Source organism: Hylobates moloch, unplaced genomic scaffold (assembly GCF_009828535.3).
Source record: "Hylobates moloch isolate HMO894 unplaced genomic scaffold, HMol_V3 SCAFFOLD_6, whole genome shotgun sequence".
In the NCBI taxonomy this organism is placed as follows: domain Eukaryota; kingdom Metazoa; phylum Chordata; class Mammalia; order Primates; family Hylobatidae; genus Hylobates; species Hylobates moloch.
Window position 1 is genome coordinate 156,285,000 of NW_026652281.1, and position 22,876 is coordinate 156,307,875.

The following is a 22,876-nucleotide window of genomic DNA, read 5'->3' on the forward strand; positions in this document are numbered from 1 at the left end:
TTGCATAGAGAGATGATTGTTTGACAGTAAGTTTATTGTTAGTGGGTCTTACACAGTATCTTTAAAAGTGCCTTAGGGGAACCCTGTCCCACCTAACAAGTGTATCTCGATTAATAACCTGCCAGTCCCAGATCACAGATCATCATCAAAGTCTTCCCCAGTTGTAAAGAGGTCACACAGTCGTGTGGGTTGAGGATTCTGCGCCTCCAGGACCAGGGACCCACCCTCTGCCCAGGGAGTCCTTGCGTCCCATGAGGTCTTCCCACAGGGCCTCTTAGGCCCGGATGTGAGGGTGTGTGTGGCTTGAGGAAGCTGGACAGCGGCAGTGGGCCTGCTGAGGCTATCCCTTGAGGCCTGTGCTCTGGGGGTCCCTTGCTTAGCCTGTGCTGGACCAGCTGACCTGGGGTCCCTCTGAAGATACCTTGGCTGCTCACTGTCCACATGTGAACTTTTTCTAGGTGACAGGACAAATCGCGCCCATTTAGAGGATGTGGCTATAACCTGCTGGGCAGGACTCCGTAGCTCCTTCCCAGGACCCCTCAGCTCCCTGGCACTGCAGTCTGCAGAGTTCTCCTGGAGGCAGGGGCTGCTGCCTTGTTTCACCTTCCATGTCAGGCCAGCCTGTCCCTGAAAGAGAAGACGGCATGCCCTCCATTTGTAAGAACAATGCCAGGGCCCAGCAGGACCACCTGCCCTGCCTGGGCCTTGGCTGGGCCTCTGGTTCTGACGCTTTCTGCTGGAAGCTGTCAGGCTGGGATAGGCTTTGATTTTGAGGGTTACCAAGACGAAGCAAATCAATGCCTTCCACCTCACCGCAAACCTTCTGCTAAATTGCATGATCAGGCTTTCCAAAAACAAGACATTCTCATGTCATCAGGTGATCCATCTCCTGGGGACCTTAGACTCAGGTCACCGGTGCCTACAAGAGGTTTGAGCGGGAGGGCCTAGAGCCGTCTGGAAAGGGGTGGGCTGGCTCCATCCTGCCACCTCCCACCTGGGAGTGGCTCTCCAGAGCCTGCTGGGTTCTGCAGCTGCAGAGGTGGCAGCACCAAGCTCCCTGTTGGATAGGACTGGTGCTGGGGTCTGGCTTCTCACCCCAGGAACCAAAGATGCTCTGAAAGTTGGGTGTAGGCCGGGCGCAGTGGTTCACGCCTGTAATCCCAGCACTTCGGGAGGCCGAGGTGGGCAGATCACCTGAGGACAGGAGTTTGAGACCAACCTGGCCAACATGGCAAAACCCTATCAATCACTACTAAAAATACAAAAATTAACCGGGCATGGTGGCACGCGCCTGTAATCTCAGCTACTCAGGAGGCTGAGGCAGGAGAATCACTTGAACCTGGGAGGCAGATTGCAGTGAGCCGAGATCGCGCCACTGCGCTCCAGCCCGGGCGACAGCGAGATGCTGTCTCAAAAAAAAAAAAAAAGCAAGCTGGGTTGTAGGCTGGAAGCAGTGGCTCATGCCTGAATCCCAGCACTTCGGGAGGCCGAGGCAGGCAGATTGAGCCCAGGAGTTTGAGATCAGCTTGGCCAACACGGTGAAACCCCCTCTCTACAAAAAAATTAGCCAAGCGTGGTGGTGAGCACCTGTGATCCCAGCTACTCGGGAGGATCACTTAAGCCCAGGAGGTAGAGGCTATGAGGTGTGACTGTGCCACTGCACTCCAGCCTAGGTGACAGAGTGACACCCTGTCTCAACAACAAAAGGCTGGGTGCAGTGGCTTATGCCTGTAATCCCAGTACTTTGGGAGGCCAAGGTGGGTGGATCACTTGAGGTCAGGAGTTCGAGACCAGCCTGGCCAACATGGGGAAGCCCTGTCTCTACTACAAATACAAAAATTAGCCAGGCGTGGTGGCAGACGCCTGTGATCCCAGCTACTCGGGAGGCTGAGGCAGGAGAATCGCTTGAACCTGGGAGGCGGAGGTAACAGTGAGCCAAGATCGTGCCATTGCACTCCAGCCAGGGGAACAAGAGTGAAACTCCATCTCGAAAAAAAAAAAAAAAGTTGGGTTGTGCTGCTTACAAAGGGAAAAGCAACGTGAAAGCAACGACAGAGTGGGTCCCTGCAGCACTGCCACCCAGGCAGTATGGAAGAGGCTCTGTGGCCCTGAAACTTGATGTCGGCTTTGCCGTGACTGCACAAAAACTGCAAGCCTCAGTTCCTCACCTTTAAAACAAAGCAACAGGCTTGAGGGAGCATGAAACATAATGATACCATTACAACGTGCAGCCCAGGGACTGGCCCGTGGCAGACTCTCTGGTCATTCTTCTAGGATTTGAAGATTCAAAGCCACATACTTACCCAGGATCACAAAACTAGTTGGCGGCAACATCAAAGTTTGAATTCTGTCTCGGCATGAGCCAGTGCTCTGTGTGTGGTGAGGCCAGTGGAGACCGACCCTGGCTGACGTGGGGGTGGGGGCAGTGACTGACGCCCAGTGGACTCCCAACGGCAGTGCCCTGCTGTGCCCTGGCTCCTGTGACAGAGCAAACCCTGCACTGTGCAGCACCGGATATGCGGTGGGGCCTGCAGGACTGGAAGCTTCAAGAACAAGACAACCAGGCCAGGCGCAGTGGCCCACACCTATAGTCCCAGCACTTTGGGAAGTGGGAAGATTGCTTGAGCTCAGGAGTTTGAGACAAGCCTGGGCAACATAGTGAGACCACGTCTCTAAAAAAATTTTTTTTTCTGTTGCCCAGGCTGGAGCGCAGTGGTGCAATCTCTGCTCACTTGCAACCTGTGCCTCTCAGGTTCAAGCAATTCTCCTGCCTCAGCCTCTCGAGTAGCCGGGATTACAGGCGCGTGCAACCACGCCCAGCTAATTATTTTTAGTAGAGATGGGGTTTCACCATGTTGGCCAGGCTGGTCTCAAACTCCTGACCTCAAGTGATCCACCTACCTCGGCCTCCCAAAGTGCTGGGATTACAGGTGTGAGCCACTGCGCCCGGCCTCTACAAAATATTTTTTAAAGAGTAGCCAGTGTGGTGGTATGCATCTGTGGTCCCAGCTACTTGGGGGCTGAGGCAGGAGGATCACTTGGGCCTGGGAGGTGAGGCTTCAGTAGGCTATGACTGTGCCACTGCACTCCAACCTGGGTAGACAAGAGTGAGACCCTGTCTCAGAAAACGAGAAAGAACAAGACAACACCCTAAGTGAAGAGTGCCTCACATACAAGACCCCACAGCTGGGCAAATGTGAGTGTGGAGGGAAGCATCTCCCAGGAGTCAGGGCGGCCCACTGACTACTCCTGCCTGGACACAGGTCCCCGTGCTCCACGCAGAACGAGACGATGGCCCTGACCCATCGTCAGGCTGACCTGCTGGCCAACCTCAGTTGCTACAAGGGTCACAGTGCTCTTTGGTCCTGAGTTACCCTCATGGGAGACGAGAGGCATGGGTGGGAAAAGGGGGTACAGACCTGAGGAAGGAGCTGGCGTCAGACAGAAAAGACAAGAAACCCAGGTGGGAAGATGGGCTTTCTGCGGGTAGGAATCTCACACTTTGTCAGCTGTGACAAAGGACAAAATTATCCCACACATACTCAGTGGTCACTGGGACCAGAGAGAAACTGTTCTCTGTCACTGACCTTCTGGGGTTCCCAGGCGACCTCGGAGCCACCCGAGTCCTGGACGCCAAGGCTGCATGGAGGTTGGACGGTGCTCTGGCTCCACTTCCTGTCAGGACAGTACTGTCAGTAGTCCCGTGCTACTCTCCAGCGGCACCCCGAGCCTGACTCCATGATCACACGGCCCACAAGCTTGAGTGGCCGCCTGCTTGTCCCTACAGCTTCCCAGGCAGCTGCTCAGGCTGCCCAGCCACCGCCCAGGCCCCACACCCCTGCTTCACAGCTTCTAGGTGCTAGAAAGTGTTTTTATTTTAGACAGGGTCTCACCGGCACCAGGCTGGAGTGCAATGGCTCACTGCAGCCTTGACCTCCTGGGCTCAGGTGATCCTCCTGCCTCAGCCTCCCAAGTAGTTGGGACCACAGGCAGGCACCACCATGCCCCATGAATTTGTTTTAAAAAATTTGTTGTACAGATGGGGTCTCCCTGTGTTGCCCGGACTGGTCTCAAATGATCCTCCTGCCTCAGCCTCCCAAAGTGCTGGGATTACAGGTGTGAGCCACTGTGCCTGGGTGGAAGGTTTGGTTTGAAAGCAGAATCTACCTCCTGAAAGCTCCTGCCCTCTAAGAGCCTCCCTAGATCCTCAACCTAAAGCCGTCTCCAAAAAACTCACGGAAATGCCTGAAGCAGAAGAAACCTTCCTTCAAGTAGGAGGTCTCTGCTTCTCTGTGCTGAAAGCTCTCAGGCCTGTCAGCTACTCTGGCCACTTCCCTGAGGTCAGTACAGTCTGAGATGTTCAGAATTAAGTGGGCATCATAAAGGGTATGCGTACTGGTGACCTGCCCAGCTTTTGCCACTGCACCGGCAGTGCCCAATGCCCAGGTGGGCTGAGGGGCCAGCAGTGGCAGCAGCTGCCCGTTTTCCCACCTGCTGGCACTTGCCACCTTGGCTTCCCGCGCTTGGCTGATGCTCACAGTGGCTCACTGGTGCCCCACTGCTGGAGGCAGCGTAGGCTCTGGGCCAGGGCTGGAACGGAGACGCACTTGGTACCTTTTTCTAGGCAGGTCTTGACTGAAGCGGGGGCTTGGCTCCTCCAATTTGGGTGAAGGCTGTTTGCTGAAACACACTCCTCTTCCTTCCAGCTCCAGTTCTTGGGAGTCCTTTTCTAGATACTTCAGCCAGCGACTCTCTGAGGGCCGCGATTTTTCCTACCAGATGGAGAAAAAAGTTGATTCTCAGTACTGGAAACCAGGCAGTTTTATCAAAAACCCCTAGCCCAACTCTTGGGCCTGAGGATCTCAGGAGTCATGTCCAGCTCCACTCTTGGAAAGGCCCTGGCTGGAAGGTGATGGACACCAACACCCTGCAATGCTGGCAGGACAGCGCTCACTGGTACAGACCTCGGGAAGGCGGCCGGGCACGGCCCACCAAGAGCCTCACGAATGTCTATGCTCCCTGGCCCAGTGATTCCACACAGAGAGAGAAGGCAGAGGTGCCAGTCCCAGTCTTACAAAAAATAGCAAATTTCATTTATAAGAACAGAAGTGGCCAGGCGCGGTGGCTCACACCTGTAATCCTAGCACCTTGGGAGGCCGAGGCTGGCGGATCACAAGGTCAGGAGATCAAGACCATCCTGGCTAACATGGTGAAATCCCTGTCTCTACTAAAAAAAAAACAAAATACAAAAAATTAGCCAGGCGTGATGGCGGGCACCTGTAGTCCCAGCTACTCAGGAGGCTGAGGCAGGAGAATGGCGTGAACCCGGGAGGCAGAGCTTGCAGTGAGCTGAGATTGTGCCATTACACTCCAGCCTGGGAGGCAGAGCGAGACTCCATCTCAAAAAAAAAAAAAAAAAAAAAAAAACAGAAGTGTAGAAACATGGCCAGGTGCAGTGGTTCACACCTGTAACCTTAGCACCATGGGAGGCTGAGGCAGGCAGGTCACCTGAGCTCAGGAGTTCAAGACTAGCCTAGGCAACATGGTGAAACCCCATCTCTACTAAAAATACAAAAATTAGCCGGGCGTGGTGGTGCGTACCTGTAATCCCAGCTTCTTGGGAGGCTGAGGCAGAAGAATTGCTTGAACCCAGGAGGCAGAGGTTGCAGTGAGCTGAGATCATGCCACCGCACTCTGGCTGGGGGACAGAGCGAGACTCCGTCAAAAGGAGGAAAGGAGAAAAGGAAGGAAGGAAAGAATGAAAGGAGAGGGAGGGAGGGAGGCAGGTAGGCAGGCAAGCAGAAGTGTGGAAACAACCTAAATGCCACATAATAAAGGAATCAATACGGGTCCATCTACTACATTCTGTAAACACTTTGTTTTTTTGAGACATCGGGGCTCCAGTGAGCAGTGATCATGCCTCCGCACTCCAGCCTGGGTGACAGAGGGAGACCCTGTCTCAAAAATAAATAAGAAATGAAAATCACTGAAGACTATACCACAACACAGAAGAATGATAACAACTGAAAACTAGGATGCAAAAAAGTATTTCTGATGAGAATGATATAAAATTAAGTCTGTAAATGAACCAAATTGGAAGCACAGGCACAGGTACCAGAAGAGCATCTTCCTCTGCTTATAACAAAGTGTCAATCTGGCCAGGTGCAGTGGTTCAAGCCTGTCATCCCAGTACTTTGGGAGCTGAGGTGGGAAGATGGCTTGAGCCCAGGAGTTTGAGACCAGCCTAGACAACATAGGGAGACCCTGCCTCTACAAAAAAGAAAAAAAATCAGCAGGGCGTGCACTTATAGTCCCAGTTACTAAGGAGCCTGAGGTGGGAGAATCACTTAAGTCCAGGAAGTCAAGGCTGCAGGGAGCCATGATCGCGCCACTGCATTCCAGCCTGGGTGACAGAGTGAGACCTCGTTTCAGAGGAAAAAAACAGCTTGCAGTGTGGAACAAGGAAAGATGGAAACCCAGGTGTTTTATCCCATTACTCTTTCCCTCTCAGAGGTATGCCCAGAGTGCTGTGGGGGCAAAGTGCAAGCAGCATAAGGTGATGTTTGAGTTACATTCAGGAGTCCCCCAAGCAGAGGAGAGGGTCCTTTGCAGGGTACTGTAATGATTGGTACACATGGCTGCCTCCATCCTTACAAAAGGTACAGGTTTATTTATTTTTGTGTTCCCTGCAGCTTTAAGCCAACTGACTGTCATTGGGTGGCATCGACACACATTAGCTATACGAATGACTACTGGATACATCTGTGCATTCATCCCTTCCCTGACACAGAGCCAGCCTGGGGCAGGTGGGCCTGAGGCTTACCTGCTGCTTCACATTCCCAGCCTGCTGGTGGCCCACGTTTTCTTCTTCACCGGCACTGACGGTTTCTTCTAGACACCTTCAGGGAAGACCATACATATGCCCTTTGAAAAATGACCAGGGGCTGGGCATAGTGGCTCACTCCTGTAATCCCAGCACTTTGGGAGGCTGAGACAGGTGGATCACCTGAGGTCACGAGTTCCAGACAAGTCTGGCCAACATGGTGGTGCATACCTATATTCCCAGCTACTCAGGAGGCTGAGGCAGGATAATCGTTTGAACCTGGGAGGCAGAGGTTGCAGTGAGCCAAGATCGCTGGACGATGGAATCACATGACAATGGAGATAAGTTGCAGCTTCAACCTCCCTGGGCTCAGGTGATCCTCCCACCTCAGCCTCCTGAGTATCTGGGACCACAGGCACGTACCACCATGCCTGGCTAAATTTTTTTTTTCTTCTTTTTTTTGTAGACAGGGTTTTGCCATCTTGCCCATGGAAGTCTCAAATTCCTGGGCTCGAGTGATCTACCCACCTCGGCCTCCCAAAGTGCTGGGATTACAAGCATGAAGTACGCATCCAGCCGGTTTGATTTTAAAAATCATTTTTCCAATTGTCCACTGCATATATATAGAAATACAATTTAATTTTGTATGTTGACCTTGTATTCTTGTGATCTTGCTAAATTACTAGTTCTAGTAGCTTTTTTTGTAGATTCATTAGGATTTTCTACATACACAATCAGGCTATTTGCAAATAATGGTTTTATCCAGTTTGGGATTTACTGTTTCCTTAATCTAAAAATGTTGTCTCTGATTCTGGAAAATGCTGTGCTCTTATCTCTTCAGTTACTGCTTTTGCCCCATTCTCTTTATTACCTCTTGGTAGAACTCTCCTCTGTAACCTCCATGTCTCTCAACTTTCCCTTATATTTTCTACTTTTCCATTTTTCTGTGTTGCATTATGAATAATTTTTTAGATTTATCTTCCATTTCACTAATTCTCTCTTCAGCTGCATTTAATCTGTTTAACATGTACACTGAATTTTTAATTTTTTTTTTGAGATGCAGTCTCACTCTGTCACCCAGGCTGGTGTGCAGTGGCACAATCTTGGCTCACTGCAACCTCCGCCTCCTGGGCTCAAGTGATTTCCAGCTAATTTTTGTATTTTTAGTAGAGATGGGGTTTCACTATGTTGGCCACGCTGGTCATGAACTCCTGACCTCAAGTGATCTGCCTGCCTCAGCCTCCCAAAGTGCTAGGATTACAGTGATCTGCCTGCCTCAGCCTCCCAAAGTGCTAGGATTACAGGCATGAGCCACTGCGCCTGGCCTGAATTTTCAATTTCAATGATTATACTTTGAAGTTCTGCAAACTCTTTTTTTTTGAAAGACAGAGTCTCGCCGGGCGCGGTGGCTCACGCTTGTAATCCCAGCACTTTGGGAGGCTGAGGCGGGCGGATCACGAGGTCAGGAGATCGAGACCACGGTGAAACCCCGTCTCTACTAAAAATACAAAAAAAAATTAGCCGGGCGTGGTGGCGGGCGCCTGTAGTCCCAGCTACTCGGAGAGGCTGAGGCAGGAGAATGGCGTGAACCCGGGAGGCAGAGCTTGCAGTGAGCCGAGATTGCGCCACTGCACTCCAGCCTGGGCGACAGAGCGAGACTCTGTCTCAAAAAAAAAAAAAAAAAAAAAAAAAAAAAAAAAAAAAAAAAAAAAAAAAAAAAAAAAAAAAAAAAAAAAAAAAAAAAAAAGAAAAAAGAGTCTCACTCTGTTGCAGACCTCACTTGAGCCTGGGAGATGGAGGTTGACTCACTGCAACCTCTGCCTCCCAGGCTCAAGCAATTCTTATGCCTCAGCCTCCTGAGTAGCTGGGACTACAGGCATGTGCCACCACACCCAATTAACTTTTGTATTTTTAGTAGAGACGGGGTTTCACCATGTTGGCCAGGCTGGTCTTGAACTCCTGACCTCAAATAATCCACCTGCCTTGGCCTCCCAAAGTGCTGGGATCATAGCTGTGAGCCACTGCACCCGGCCTCTTTTTGGTTCTTTTTCAAATACACCTATTTTTTTGGATGTGAGGGTGATCTGGCTGCGACATCTGTCACCCCATCCATCACCAGGGTTGGTGAGCTGATCTCGATGGCTAGGCAATGTCCCCTTCTTCCCTCACCACTCCATGTGCGTCCCTCCTGAAGCTGTGCGCTTGGTCGAAGAGGACGGCCACCTCCAACAGAGGAGGAGTGGTCTTCGGTCCAGGGTATACGAGTAGCTGCACTCCCCTGCTAGAACCTCCAAACAAGCTCTCAAATACACCTATGTTTTGAAGTCCCTCATCTTATCACCCACTTCTTTTATTTTATTAAATATATTAAACATGCAATATCCTGTATTTTGAAGTCTTTATGGGTCTGACTTTTCTGTTTGTTGTTCTGCTATCTTTTGCTCCTGGTGGCATATTTCCTTGAATGTTAAATGATTTTAAACTCCTGAGTATATGCTGCTTGGAACTTTTTCTGTGGGAATTCTTTTTTTCTTTTTTTGAGATGGAGTCTCGCTTTGTTGGCAGGCTGGAGTGCAGTGGCGCGATCTCGGCTCACTGCAGCCTCTGCCTCCCGGGTTCAAGCAGTTCTCCAGCCTCAGCCTCCCTAGTAGCGTGGACTACAGGCGCCCGCCACCATGCCCAGCTAATTTTTGTATTTTTAGTAGAGATGGGGTTTCACCGTGTTGGCCAGGATGGTCTCGATCTCTTGACCTCGTGGTCCGCCCACCTCAACCTCCCAAAGTGCTGGGATTACAGGGGTGAGCCACCACGCCTGGCCCCTGTGGGAACTTTAAGGCCCGGCAATTGAAGATATATTGCTGCAGAGAGGAGCTCCATTTACCTCTGCTTCCTGGGACAATTAAAACATAAATTTTCTGCTTGAGGCTTTTCACAAAGGGTATGTAAAAGGCTGAAAAACCATGCAACTACTTCCTTTTATTTCCAAAATCTTAAGAGATATTTCCCCCTCTTCAGCCACTGCCAAGGTCAATACAGGCAAGCTGCCTGTTGCAGAGTGGACCTAGTTCATTTGTACACTGAGGGTGTAGTCCTCTGGGGGCTCAGTGTTGTTACGAGGCGTCCTATTGGCCCGTCTACTCTGACCGGGCCATAGGTTTTGTCTTCCGAGGGCCTCCTGCACCCCTCCCAGCCGTTGAAATGGAGGCTCCAGAGCACCGGGCTTCAATCACCCCAGCAGCTCAGGTGCTTCCTCTCTGGATTTTGGCTTCTACATTTTTTTTTTTTTAAAGCCAGTTAAATTTAGCAGTGGAGAGTTGTATACCAACTTTAGCGACCCTAATGTTAGTAAGTTCTGATAATCGACTACCATTGGACCAGCTTCTTCATTTTTGACCTCTGAGAGTTACTTATTTTTTTTTGAGATAGTCTCGTTCTGTTGCCCAGGCTGGAGTGCAATGGTGCGATCTCGGCTCACTGCAACCTCCGCCTCCTGTGGTCAAGTGATTCTCCTACCTCAGCCTCCTGAGTAGCTGAGATTACAGGCGTGCACCATCATGTCCAGCTAATTTTTTTGTATTTTTAATATAGACGGGGTTTCACCATGCTGGCCAGGCTGGTCTCAAACTCCTGACCTCGTGATCTGCCCACCTTGGCCTCCTAAAGTGCTGGGACTACAAACATGAGCCACTGCGCCTGGCCGAGAGTTACTTTCTTTCTTGTCAGCTCATCAGTGCATTTAAAATAGCTAGCAGTTTTAGTTATTTTCAGTGGGAGAACTGCTCAGGGTGTTTGACTGCCATATGGTAAGACATGGAAGTCTAACGGACTTCTCCACTGACCCAGGCCCAGTGGGGTCTGTCCTACCGGGGCCTCTCTGGGGAACCTGCCACAAACGAGAACAGCTGTGTCAAGAGCCTTTCGGCTCTGGAGGCACAGAGCAATGGCCTGCCAGCTTTAAAAATCACAGGTCTGGGCCCCATCACAGGCAATCAGGTGAGAATCTCCTCAGGTGAAGCTCAGCCCCAGTATTCTAAAAATCCCCGGGGTTGGTTCTGAGGGCAGCTGCTGACCTCAGATGGCAAAGTGACAGCAGGGACCTGGGGCAGGTCCCGCCGGAGCAGAGTGCCCAGCCCAGGATTTCCATTGTGTACTTCTATTATCCAGTCAAGACGAAAACAGGGCAAGACAACCACACTCTTCTCAAACAACTGTACCTGAGTGGCAGCTCAGAAACTTGTCCCTGTAGCAGATTTAATTTTTGGACATGGCGTCTACAGTCAGCACCAGAGCCTTCACCATAAGCCTGAGAAACCAGAAAATATATTACATTTAAAAAGTGCTGGCGGAAGGCTGAGAAACAGATCCATCTGAGATGCACCTCAGGGAGGACAGGCCGAAGACCCCTAAAGCAGCATGCAGGAATCCTAGTGACTGACGGCTGTCTCTAGATCGATTTGCAAACCAACAGTCTCCGGAACTAATAGTTTAGATCTGTGTGGCTATCCCACAAGAACTGTCCCACCCTGAACTCTACCTATTGAAGCCAAACTCAACCCAAAGCCCTACACAAAATGGTTAGTGAACATGAATAAAAAGGTCACAAGGGAAGTAACACGTATTGCCATATTGTATAACATACTGCCAAAAAATATATGAAATGATACTTACCTTCACTGATAATGAAAGGAATACAAAATAAAACACATTTTTCCCACTTAGCAGTCACAAATTCATCCAACAAATATTTATTGAATACCAACTATGTGCCAGGCCTCATCTAGGGGTAGACAATACAGGAATGGACAAGACTCCCTGTCATCATGGAACTCACATTCAAGTGAGAAGAGACAGGAAAGAAACAAGTGAGCCATGTAACCTATCAGATGCTAGTAAGGCCAGGAAAGAGGCCGTACATAAGAGCATACCGTTTTACTAAGGTGTTCAAAATGGTCAAGGAATGGATCTCTAAGAAGGTAACGTTTGAGCACAAACAGGAAGCTATGAAGCAGCAAGCCACATGGCTGTCTGGGGAAGAACATTCCAGCAGAAGCAATGACATGAAAACGAGTGTGAAGACCCTGAGCCTGGAATTTTCGAGGAACAGTGAAGAGGCCAGCATGGCTGGAGCTGAGTGGTCTAAGGGGAAGATGGTGAGAGATGGAATTTGAGAGTATGGGTCCTGCTATAGTACAGGCAGAATCAGCTTCACAGGTATGACAGCTGCTCTGCTGTCACCATCCTGAAATTCTTAATACTCTGGTCTTTGAACCTGTGTTTTGTAAGTGAAGTCTGCTGGGACAATGGAGCACATCTGTGATCAGACACACACACTATACGTGTCCAGTGTTCCTCAACACCCCACTGGCAGGAGCATTCTTGATGTCCCCTGAGCACAGAATTCCGTGGACTCCCAGTGCCTGGCAGCTAGTAAGTCAAGTGAGAACTGAGAACCAACCATTGTTTTTAGCAACACAGAGACCACTGCTGACTCTGACAGAAGCAATTGTGATGGACACGTAGGGAGTGTGCAGTCCTGTTTGGAGCACATTCACATGAGAACGGAGAAGAGTAGCTGGAGGGGGAAACGGCAAAGACCAGGCTGGCATAAGCAGTAGTGGTGTGCTCTTCCATAGGGCAGGGACTGCTGGCTGGATACTGAAGCGCATTCTTCCCAATGTGGGCACAAAACTGGACTTCATTTTCCAGTGTGCATGTGGTCGGGGTGGCCACAAAACCAGCCTCTTTCCACGGCACTGTCACTTGTTTCCCAGCCTGGCCCTCAAAGCCTCCCAGTAGCTCCTCCAAGCACCTGCCCTTCTCAGTGGCTAGAAGCAGCTACAGATGAGCCTCAGGGAATAGAAGAAGCTCAAGATGGCAGGAGCTTGGATCCCTGAGCAAGCACATCAAGGGCAGTGCCCTGCTGACCTTATCGTCTTCCCAGGACTGTTATCAGAGCAAGAGAAACGTTTATTGTATTAAGCCACCACAATTTTCGTGTGTTTGTTACTGTGGCCTAGTCAGCCATACACCACATACCACACACAGCACAGAGGCATTGAGGGGAGTAAGAAGGCTTCCTCAAGGAGAATGTAGAAATATATACATCTCAAACAAGCCATGCTCACCACGTGGGGTGTCTGCCTACCTGGTAAGCCAGCCCCTCTCTTCTGAGACCCAATCCCAGTTGACTGGACCAGAAGTGGACATCCGAGTCAGCCTGGGCCACCAGGTTGCTTCTCCTAGGAATGTATAATTGAGCCTCAGCTCTTCCAGCTGGCTTGGAATGAGATTCTACGGACTTGGAGCAGAGAATGTGACTGAACAGTCTGGGGAGAAACACAAAGGGAAGGAGAGGAGAAAATGGAGTAAAGATACAGGGAGAAGCTGGGTGATGGGCAGGAAAAGCTGAGGCCTGGCTTGTTGGCAGCTTTTCAGTTCTTGGGGCTAGTTTTTCAAGGGATGGGGGATGAAGTTCTGCCCCTTGGATTCCCTAAGAGATCTCATTACCTTGCCAGCACTTTATTTATTTGTTTATTTATTTTTTAACTTTGCTGAACCCATTCTGAAGTGTTTTTTTTTTACCTTTTTTTAAAAAAAATATCAGCCGGGCACGGTGGCTCACGCCTGTAACCCCAGCACTTTGGGAGGCCAAGGCGGGCAGATCACGAGGTCAGGAGATTGAGACCATCCTGGCTAACATGGTGAAACCCCATCTCTACTAAAAATACAAAATATTAGCTGGGTGTGGTGGTGTGCGCCTATAGTCCCAGCTACTTGGGAGGCTGAGGCAGGAGAATCGCTGGAACCTGGGAGGTGGAGGTTGCAGTGAGCCAAGATTGCGCCACTGCACTCCAGCCTGGGTGACAGAGCGAGACTCCGTCTCAAAAAAAAATAAAAAAATAAAAAATATCAGGTGAAGGCATTCATCAACATTATGAAATGTTTTTGTCTACTGAGGCAGGTGAATCATTTGAGGTCAGGAGTTCGAGACCAGCCTGGCCAACATGGTGAAACCCCGTCTCTACTAAACATACAAAACACAAATTAGCTGGGCGTGGTGGCACGCACCTGTAGTCCCAGATACTCAGGAGGCTGAGGCAGGAGAATCACTTAAACCCGGGAGGCGAAGGTTGCAGTGAGCCAAGATCGCACCACTGCACTCCAGCCTGCGTGACAGAGCGAGACTCCATCTCAAAAAAAAAAAAAAAAAAAAAAAAAAAACAAACCCCAAAAAACAGCACTTCAACTTCTAGGACTTCGTCCTAAGTGAACAGTAAACAGCTGGTCACGTGGATAAAGAGGTTTTTGTAAAAAGCTTCACGGTAGAGTTGTGCATAACAGTCAAAAGGGAAATCAACCTAAACGCCCAACAAGGTTGGACCGGCTGCTTCCTCACTCCACAAGCACCGAGCACTGTGCTAGGTGCTGCGGATACACTGTTCTCATGGAACTTACAGCCTTAGACGGACAATCTGTGCATAAACACAGACTATGTAACTTCCACAGGATGCTGAGAAGAGGGAGGAGAACTCCACAGTGAGCACAAAGGCCCAAAGAGGAGCGAGTTTGGATTTAAGGTCAGAAAGAAAGCACCGTGGCTGTAGGAGGAGAGGAGAGATGAGAGGTGAGGGAGAGGCGGCACTGGGGCTGGAGCAGGAGAAGAGCAAGTTCAGTAAGGCAAAGGATGCAGGACAGTCTGGGGTCCTAGAGTTCAGGAGGGGCAATACGGATGGACTGAAAAGACGTCCTCAATGCCAGGGGCAAACAGCTGGGTAAGAGCATTTACAGCCCACCCCTGCCTGCCTCCACTTCCTGAGCCCACTTTCCCACACCCCCACCTCCACCAACAGCCTCTGCCCTTCCCCGGCTGCCCCGACTCCTCTGTCATCTTCTCACAGTCCCCAGTGCTTTCCTCTCCTTGTGCTCAGCCGAGTTTTAAATTATGTAGATGCATGTGTGCATTAGTTTCTCTTCCCCTTCCACACAAGTGCGCCTGTGAGGGCAAGAACAACAATGGGCTTAGTTTCCACTGTTTCCCTTGTGCTTGGCACACAGAAAGTACTCAAGAAATACTTGCTGAATGAAGAATCAAATGGCAGTACCTTTCCAGACACTGCTCCATCCATTTCACCTCCTGAAGGAACAGGAAGCTCGGAAGCAGGAGCTCCCTGTCTGGGGAACTTTGTGTGAGAGAGGATGATCCCAGCTGTGGCACGCTGGGAGTCCCTGGAAGGGCTCGCTGCAGGCCTGCGCCCCACCTGCTTTCTGTTTTGTAGGACTCACCCGCAAAAAGGACTGCTTCTCTCCACAAGCTTTGCATGTCCACTTGACACTCTTTTTTACCTGCAATGAAATTTCAGAAATACAACTCAGATAATTATTTAAAACAAAATGGAATTGGGCCGGGCGTGCTGGCTCACGCACGTAATCCCCCTTTGGGAGGCCGAGGCGGGCAGATCACAAAGTCAGGAGTTCGCGACCAGCCTGACCCACATGGTGAAACCCAGTCTCTACTAAAAATACGAAAATTAGCTGGGCGTGGTGGCAGGCACCTGTAATCCCAGCTACTCAGGAGGCTGAGACAGGAGAATCGCTTGAACCCGGGAGGTGGAGGTTGCAGTGAGCCGAGATTGCGCCACTGCACTCCAGCCTACGCGACAGGGTGAGACTCCATCTCAAACAAACAAACAAAAAACAAAATGGAATTGAACCTGAAATTTTTTTTTAAAATCTCAAGTAGCTGGGATTACAGGTGCGTACCACCACGCCCAGCTAATTTTCGTATTTTAGTAGAGATGGGGTTTCACCATGTTGACCAGGCTGGTCTCAAACTCCTGACCTCAAGTGATCCACCTGCCTTGGCCTCCCACAGTGCTGGGATTACAGGTGTGAGTCACCATGCCTGGCCCGAAATAATTTTTTTTTTTTTTTTTTTTGAGACAGAGTCTGGCTCTGTTGCCCAGGCTGGAGTGCAGTGGTGTGATCTCGGCTCACTGCTAGCTCCCCCTCCGGGGTTCACACCATTCTCCTGCGTCAGCCTCCCGAGTAGCTGGGACTACAGGTGCCCGCCACCACGCCTGGCTAATTTTTTGTATTTTTAGTAGAGACGGAGTTTCACCGTGTTAGCCAGGATGGTCTTGATCTCCTGACCTGGTGATCCACCCACCTCGGCCTCCCAAAGTGCTGGGATTACAGGCGTGAGCCACCACGCCCGGACCTGGCCCAAAATAATTTTAAAAACTGATGGAAAGAGTCCAGAAACAAACCAACACATGTGTAAAAATTTAGCATATCATAATCATAAACGTGGTACTTTAAAAGTGGAAAAAAAGACTATTTAACAAGTCTGGGGTGGTGCTGGGAAAACTGGCTATCTATATGAAACACAATCAAATTGGGCTGGGCACACTGGCTCGAGCCTGTAGTCTCAGCAACCAGGGAGGCTGAGACTACTTGAGCCCAGGAGTTTGAGGCCAGCCCAGGTAGCACGGCAAGAGCCTGTCTTGCAAAACCAAATCCGAACAACAAAAAAACACTCCAAAAGACCCAACTTGAAGCTGTAAAAGAAATTCCATAATATTTAAATTCTTGTTAAACTGGGGTCTAAAAAAAATTCCATAACATTTATTTTCAATTCTTGTTAAACCTGACTAGACGTCTTCTCTCTTAACATGATAAAATGCCTAAAACCCAGCTCTAATGCTGGAGAATCTCTACCAGCACTCCACATGGAAGTCAAGAACAAGCCAGGGTTGCCCGCTATTATTTACCATTTTTTTCTGGATGTACTAGCCAATGGAATTAGAAGAAAGTTGTAAGAGGTATAAAAATTAGAAAGGAGGGGAAAACCCTATCATTATTTATAGACATAATTATAACACCTGAAATAACTCCTGACCTCAAATGATCTGCCCACCTCAGCCTCCCAAAGAAAAGCCAATTTTTTATTTTTATATTTTTTGAGACGGAGTTTCGCTCTTATTGCCCAGGCTGGAGTGCAATGGTGAGATCTCGGCTTAGTGCAACCTCCACCTCCCAGGTTCAAGAGATTCTCCTGCCTCAGTCTCCCAAGCAGCTGGGATTACAGGCACCTTCCACCACGCCTGGCTAACTTCGTAGTTTTAGTTGAGACAGGGTTTCATCATGTTGGTCAGGCTGGTCTCGAACTCCTGACCTCAAGTGACCCACCCAAAGTGCTGGGATTAAAGGTGTGAACCACCATGCCCGGCTGCTACCTGATATAATTTTTTATCTGAAAACCAACATAATGAAATGAGAAGCCACTAAAACTAGACAATCTAATACAGTGGTTAGGTACAAAATTAAGATACCTTCAAAAATTAATATAGCTTTTATATGAGCAGACATCTAATTAGAACACATAATTGATAAAGAGTCCATTTATAAGAGCAACAAATAAAATGTTACCAAGGGATACCAAGGTTACTTGAATAAACGTAATGGATCATGTTTAACACCACAAAGATGTCTAGGTTGATTCATTAACATTAATACGATTAATATGATCCTCATACAAAATCATGAGGTTTTTGGGGGAAGTATCCAAAAGGATTCTAAGGCGGACAATGAGCACCTACCAAAAATTGAAGTGGGTAATGACTTAGCAATTTTACTTCTCAGCTTCTACCTCAAAACACCAATAAAACTGTGGATTTTCTGGCCGGGCACGGTGGCTCACGCTTGTAATCCCAGCACCTTGGGAGGCCGAGGCGGGCGGATCGCGAGGTCAGGAGATCGAGATTACGGTGAAACCCCGTCTCTACCAAAAATACAAAAAATTAGCCGGGCGTGGTGGCGGGCGCCTGTAGTCCCAGCTACTCGGAGAGGCTGAGGCAGGAGAATGGCGTGAACCCGGGAGGCGGAGCGTGCAGTGAGCCGAGATCGCGCCACTGCACTCCAGCCTGGGCGACAGAGCGAGACTCCGTCTCAAAAAAAAAAAAAAAAAAAAAAAAACACACAAAAAACACACAGAATTAGCTGGGCATGATGTCGCATGCTTGTAATCCCAGCTACTCGGAAGGCTGAGGCAGGAGAATTGCTTGAACCTGGGAGGCGGAGGTTGCGGTGAGCCGAGATCGCGCCATTGCACTCCAGCCTGGGCAACAAGAGCGAAACTCCGTCTCAAAAATAGAAAAAAAAAGAAGTCTGATGCTATTCTTTCTCAGGGCATAGCAGATTACCAATAATTAGGAGGGAGGGACTATCAGAAGCGAACACAGTGACTGCAGTGTTATCAAGCAGGGAGACAGGCGCGATCCAGAAAAGCTTAAGTGGCATTCTCTATCTGGCACGCTGGAAGTTAGGGAGGTAAATATGTTCTAGTAACACAGATTATCTGTCTTTAAGACTCCGGGGCCCGTGGTTTATGCGTCGGCGAACAGGCATATCAAGTCCCTGACCCCGCGGAAAAGGACGGCGGCAGAGGCACGGGGCCACGGAGAACGCGCCCAGGTGTGGAGCAGGGACGCCGCCGCGGCGCGCCCGGGCTCTAAGAACCGTCCTCCCCCTCTCATTGAAACTAATTGAGGGCTACTTCGTGGGGTAGGCTCTGCGTAAAGGAATCTATACTCAACCGGGTTCTCCCACTACCTGCTACAATTCACGAGAGGCCACCTCCGCAGAAACCGTTATCTCTGGTTTGTACAAGAACCAAACAAAAAGCTCAGAACGTTATGCGGGGGCGACCCCAATGAGACCCGCCCTCAGCGCTCCCTGCGCTCCTTCGGGCCCGGTGCATCCCAGAGCCACTCGAGACAACACCCACGGCCCCGCCATTCCCCGTCCGCTGTCCCCGCCCTGGAGAAGAAGGAGGGGGCTGGCACCTGCCAGACCTGGTGCGCCTGGAAGAGGCGGCAGCTGCAGCAGCGTAGCACCCGAGAACGCTGAGGCGGCGCCATCCCTGCTTGTGCAATCGCCAGCCAGCCAAGCGCGTGCGCTCTGCATTTGCCCCGCCGCGGCCCCGCCCCACGTACGCGCTCCAGACCCTCTAGTCCCCTACGCCGCCTCGCATGCATTTATACTCTTCGCTCCGGCCGCCGCGGCCCGCCCCACGTACGCGCTCCGGACCCTCTAGTCCCCTACGCCGCCTCGCATGCATTTATACTCTTCGCTCCGGCCGCCGCGGCCCGCCCCACGTACGCGCCACGGACCCTCTAGTCCCCTACGCCGCCTCGCATGCACTTATACGCTTCGCTCCGGCCGCCGCGGCCCCGCCCCACGTACGCGCCACGGACCCTCTAGTCCCCTACGCCGCCTCGCATGCACTTATACTCGGCCGCGGCCCCGCCCCCGCGCACTGGAACCCCTCTAGCCCGCCGCGCCTCTCGCTGGTCACCTGGGCCCCTCCGACCTCGGAAGGAGTCCTGGGTCCCGGTGGGTGCAGGATTCCTGGTAGCCGACTCGCCATCTGAGCAGGGCAGTGCCCGCATCTTCCTAAGGCAGCGGCTTCAGGCCCTGGGGAGACTGGAGTTGAGACGGCAGGGCCTCCGCTGACCAGTCCTTGGGCTGTCGCACAACGCGGAGCGGGGCGGAGGGGCCGCCCTGCCTGGCCTGCGCTGCCGTGCTTTTAGGCAGCAGCGAACAGTTAGCCTTTGAACCGGAGCCCGGGGTGGAATCCGGGGAGACGGAGGGGCTCACCAGACCCACGCTTCCCGGAGAGGGCGGCGGAGGCGCGCGGCCGCCGAGCGCGAAGCCGGTCCCCCTGCAGCCCCGGGAGCGTCCCAGGCCCACCCTACGGAGGGCGGAGGCGCCCCCGCAGCCCGGCGCTCACGCCGCAACCCTGCGTGGCTTAGGGTTGTACCTCATTGGAAAATAAAATACAAAAAAAATTAAAATTACCTCCCACCGTACAACCCTGTGTCTAGGGTTGTAATTTTAATTTTTTTCCCAACTTTTACACAATGAATAATTATCACAAAAGAAGTTTTTGTTTTTGTTTTTTTTTGGAGACATAGTGTCTCGCTCTGTCGCCCAGGCTGGAGTGCAGTGGCGTGATTCTCCTGCCTCAGCCTCTCGAGTAGCTGGGATTACGGATGCCCGCCACCACGCCCAGCTAATTTTTGTAGTTTTAGTAGAGACGGTGTTTCTCCACGTTGGCCAGGCTGGTCTCGAACTCCTGACCTCAGGTGATGTACCCGCCTCGGCTTCCCAAGGTACTGGGATTACAGACGTGAGCCACTGCACCCGGCCGACACTCGCTTTTAACAGCAGAAACCATCCCGTTGAAGAACACACCCAATCCTGACGGTGCAGGGAGGGCCACCCCTCTTACAGGGTGCTAGGAGAACGGTCAAATGCAAAACCGTGGAAAGCAACCTGGCAATACTAATACCCCAAGAAAGGAATCTCTTCACCCAGGTGATTTATTATTCATTCCCTAGTGTTCCCTGAAGAATACTAGGAAGAAATGGAAATCAGTGTTCTGAAGAACGGCACGGACTCAGGCAGTTCCATCAGCAAGCACCCGAGTTTGAAGTGACAACGTGCTGTGGAGAGGCAGGGTTACAAAATTAGAGTACATCGTGACTTCTGTGACACTGGCATTATTTTCTGGGGTGTGTGTGTGTGGCTAAGGTCGTAGGTAATGCTAATTTTTAAATTTTTTCCAACTTTTGTAAATAGTTACCAGAAAAAAAAATTGAGAGACAATATACCAATAGACAATGGTCAGATAACGAATGACAATAAACTGACTGCAGCTTCCGCAGTAACCCAGCGGTCGGCTGCGTGGGAAGGACGCGGTCAGGACTACTTGCTCCTCTGTTTTTTGTACCACCCTCCCCATGTCAGAACCAACCCAAGAAAGCGCTCCCCAAACCAGTCACAGAAAACATCCTGCTTCTCGCTCACCTCCAGTTTCCAACAGCCTGCAGTGGGAACCGCCTGGAGCCTTCCCCGTTTTCCACCCCCTGGGTCCTTGCGCCTACCCACACCGGTGAGGGCGCTGATTCCCTTGCTGTAGCAAGCTCTGAACACTGTTTCTCATTTGGGTGGTCTTCCTTCATTTCTACGTTTGAGTTATTGTGGCGGAGAACAGAAGGCATCTGCAAAAAATGTTTTATGCTTAATGAAAAGAGTAGAATAAAAATTTCATATATGACATCAGTTAAACTCTGAAAAAAATACAGAATCAACGCCAAAATACTGAGGAATAATCTGTAGCACTAGGAAAAATTGTTTTTCTACTTTTCTGTATATTTTTCTCTTTTTGGCAATAAACCTGTAATACTTTAAAAATTCATGTATATAGTTTTTTTCTTGGAAATTGTAAGAATGATTTCATGAGTGGTTTGATGCAACTTATATTACTCGGTAAGCAGTTTTAAAATATTCATGTTTACTTATAAAATTTAAATTTTTTATTTGTATTATCTATATATTATTTAATGTTACTCTTCTGGTTGTTAAACATTTTGAGTTATCTTCCCAGGCTGAATGATTTATGGATGAAAGTACTATTGTACGTTTTCATACACTGTATCATGTGAATAGGCCAGATTCCTCTTTTCTATTCTTTGGTTTCTTTGGTGTATTCACAAGTTTATACTTCCACATATTAAAAACATTTATCTTACCTCTGTAAAGACAAAAAATGGAAAAAAAAAGGCATTTATCCAAATTCCAAGTTATTCAAATCTAATTGAATATAATCAATGTAAGACTTAAAATTGCCAGATGTGTGGGGTTATATCTTAATTATATTATGGCCAAGAACAGTCTTTCTGTTATAAATCATTTGAAATTATTTTATGGTAGTTTGTGTAAATACTAGAAATTAAAGCCAGGCATGGTGGTTCATGCCTGTAGTCCCAGCTACTAGGGAGGCTGCGGCAGGAGGATTACTTCAGGCCAAGAGTTTGAGGCTGCAGTGAGCTATGGTCATGCCACAGCACTCCAGTCTGTCTCTAAAACAAACAAACAAGCAGGCCAGGCACGGTGGCTCACGCCTGTAATCCCAGCACTTTGGGAGGCCGAGGCAGGTGGATCACGAGGTCAAGAGTTTGAGACCAGCCTGGCCAATATGGTGAAACCCCATCTCTAGTAAAAATACAAAAATTAGCTGGGCGTGGTGGCACACGCCTGTAGTCCCAGCTGCTTGGGAGGCTGAGGCAGAAGAATTGCTTGAACCCAGGAGGCAGAGGTTGCAATGAGCTGAGATCACACCACTGCACTCCAGGCTGGGCGACAGAGCAAGACTCGGTCTCAAAAAGAAAAAAAAAAAAGCAAAGCTACTTAATTAAAACAAAAAACAGCAGCCACAGAGATAAACAATAGTACCTCTGAGTTTCACCTTCTGCAGCTTTAGTTACCCAGAGTCAACAGCCACCTGGAAAATAGACGAGTACAGTACAAGAAGATATTGTGGGACAGACCACATTTACAACTTTCATTACAGTATAACCGTTACATTTTATTATTAGTTATTGTTGTCAATCTCAAGGTGCCTAATTCATAAACTTAATCACAGGTATGTATGTATAGGAAAAAACAGTATGTATAAGGTTTGTTATTATCTGCAGTTTTAGACATCCACTGGGGGTCTGGTTTTAGATATCCACTGTATCTCCCGTGGATAAGGGGGTAACTGCTATATCTTTTAGTAGAAGCAAGAGCAGCCCCATGTGGGGGCTAACACTGGACACTGGTCAGTTTCAGCTCCTCCTGCAAAGTGAGGGTATCCTTGTGGCTCAGCCCTGGGGCCCCCTGTGGTCACCTGTGGCTCTTGAACCCAAGGGCAGACAGCTTGCTACACCCCAGGCCTGAGGATGCACTTCCTTCACCAGGACCCACAACCCCTGCCCATGAAGACCTGTGCAGCTCAGGGCATCCCCTGGTGCACGTTAGTCAGGACCTGCTCAGCCTGCACCCACAGGTTCTGCTTTCCATCTGACCTGGCAGGCCTTGCACTCTTCCACCCACTGTGGAGGACTAAGTGTCTTGAACTTCCAGAACACAGCCAGGGCCCCGTACTTGGCCTGGGGAGAAACTGGGAGGCCTAAGCAGTGGTTGGGGGCCACAGCAAGGCATTGCACA

At 50.0% G+C, this 22,876-nt stretch overlaps 1 protein-coding gene across 7 annotated transcripts; it reads right to left on the bottom strand.

Annotated features, from left to right (window-relative positions):
- Nucleotides 1–15: 15 nt before the first annotated feature.
- On the bottom strand, nucleotides 16–22,106 carry MRNIP (MRN complex interacting protein). Of its 7 annotated transcripts, none has more exons than XM_032158888.2 (8): nucleotides 20,693–22,106; nucleotides 19,194–20,328; nucleotides 15,107–15,166; nucleotides 11,038–11,126; nucleotides 6,824–6,899; nucleotides 4,615–4,772; nucleotides 3,588–3,675; nucleotides 16–627 (listed from the first exon to the last, which is right to left on the bottom strand). In XM_032158888.2, exons 2-8 carry the CDS (start codon nucleotides 19,248–19,250, stop codon nucleotides 133–135), a joined length of 1,023 nt encoding a protein of 340 aa, XP_032014779.1. In that variant the 5' UTR covers nucleotides 19,251–20,328; nucleotides 20,693–22,106; the 3' UTR covers nucleotides 16–132. The 7 variants fall into 7 exon arrangements, with proteins under 7 accessions (XP_032014779.1, XP_032014777.1, XP_032014781.1 ...); XM_032158886.2 differs by having other exon boundaries at nucleotides 19,179–20,328; XM_032158890.2 differs by lacking the exons at nucleotides 19,194–20,328; nucleotides 20,693–22,106 and adding an exon at nucleotides 18,843–18,922.
- Between the last annotated feature and the right edge of the window lie 770 nt (nucleotides 22,107–22,876).

What these genes read in the sequence shown, in the direction of transcription:
- MRNIP (XM_032158884.2), bottom strand. Translation starts at nt 14,945, where the DNA reads ATGGAGCAGTGTCTGGAAAG. An exon ending in ATGGAGCAGTGTCTGGAAAG is followed by an intron (nt 13,150 to 14,925) that starts GTACTGCCATTT and finishes GTTTCTCCCCAG; the next exon opens with ACTGTTCAGTCACATTCTCT. An exon ending in GTTTCTGAGCTGCCACTCAG is followed by an intron (nt 6,900 to 11,037) that starts GTACAGTTGTTT and finishes TCTTCCCTGAAG; the next exon opens with GTGTCTAGAAGAAACCGTCA.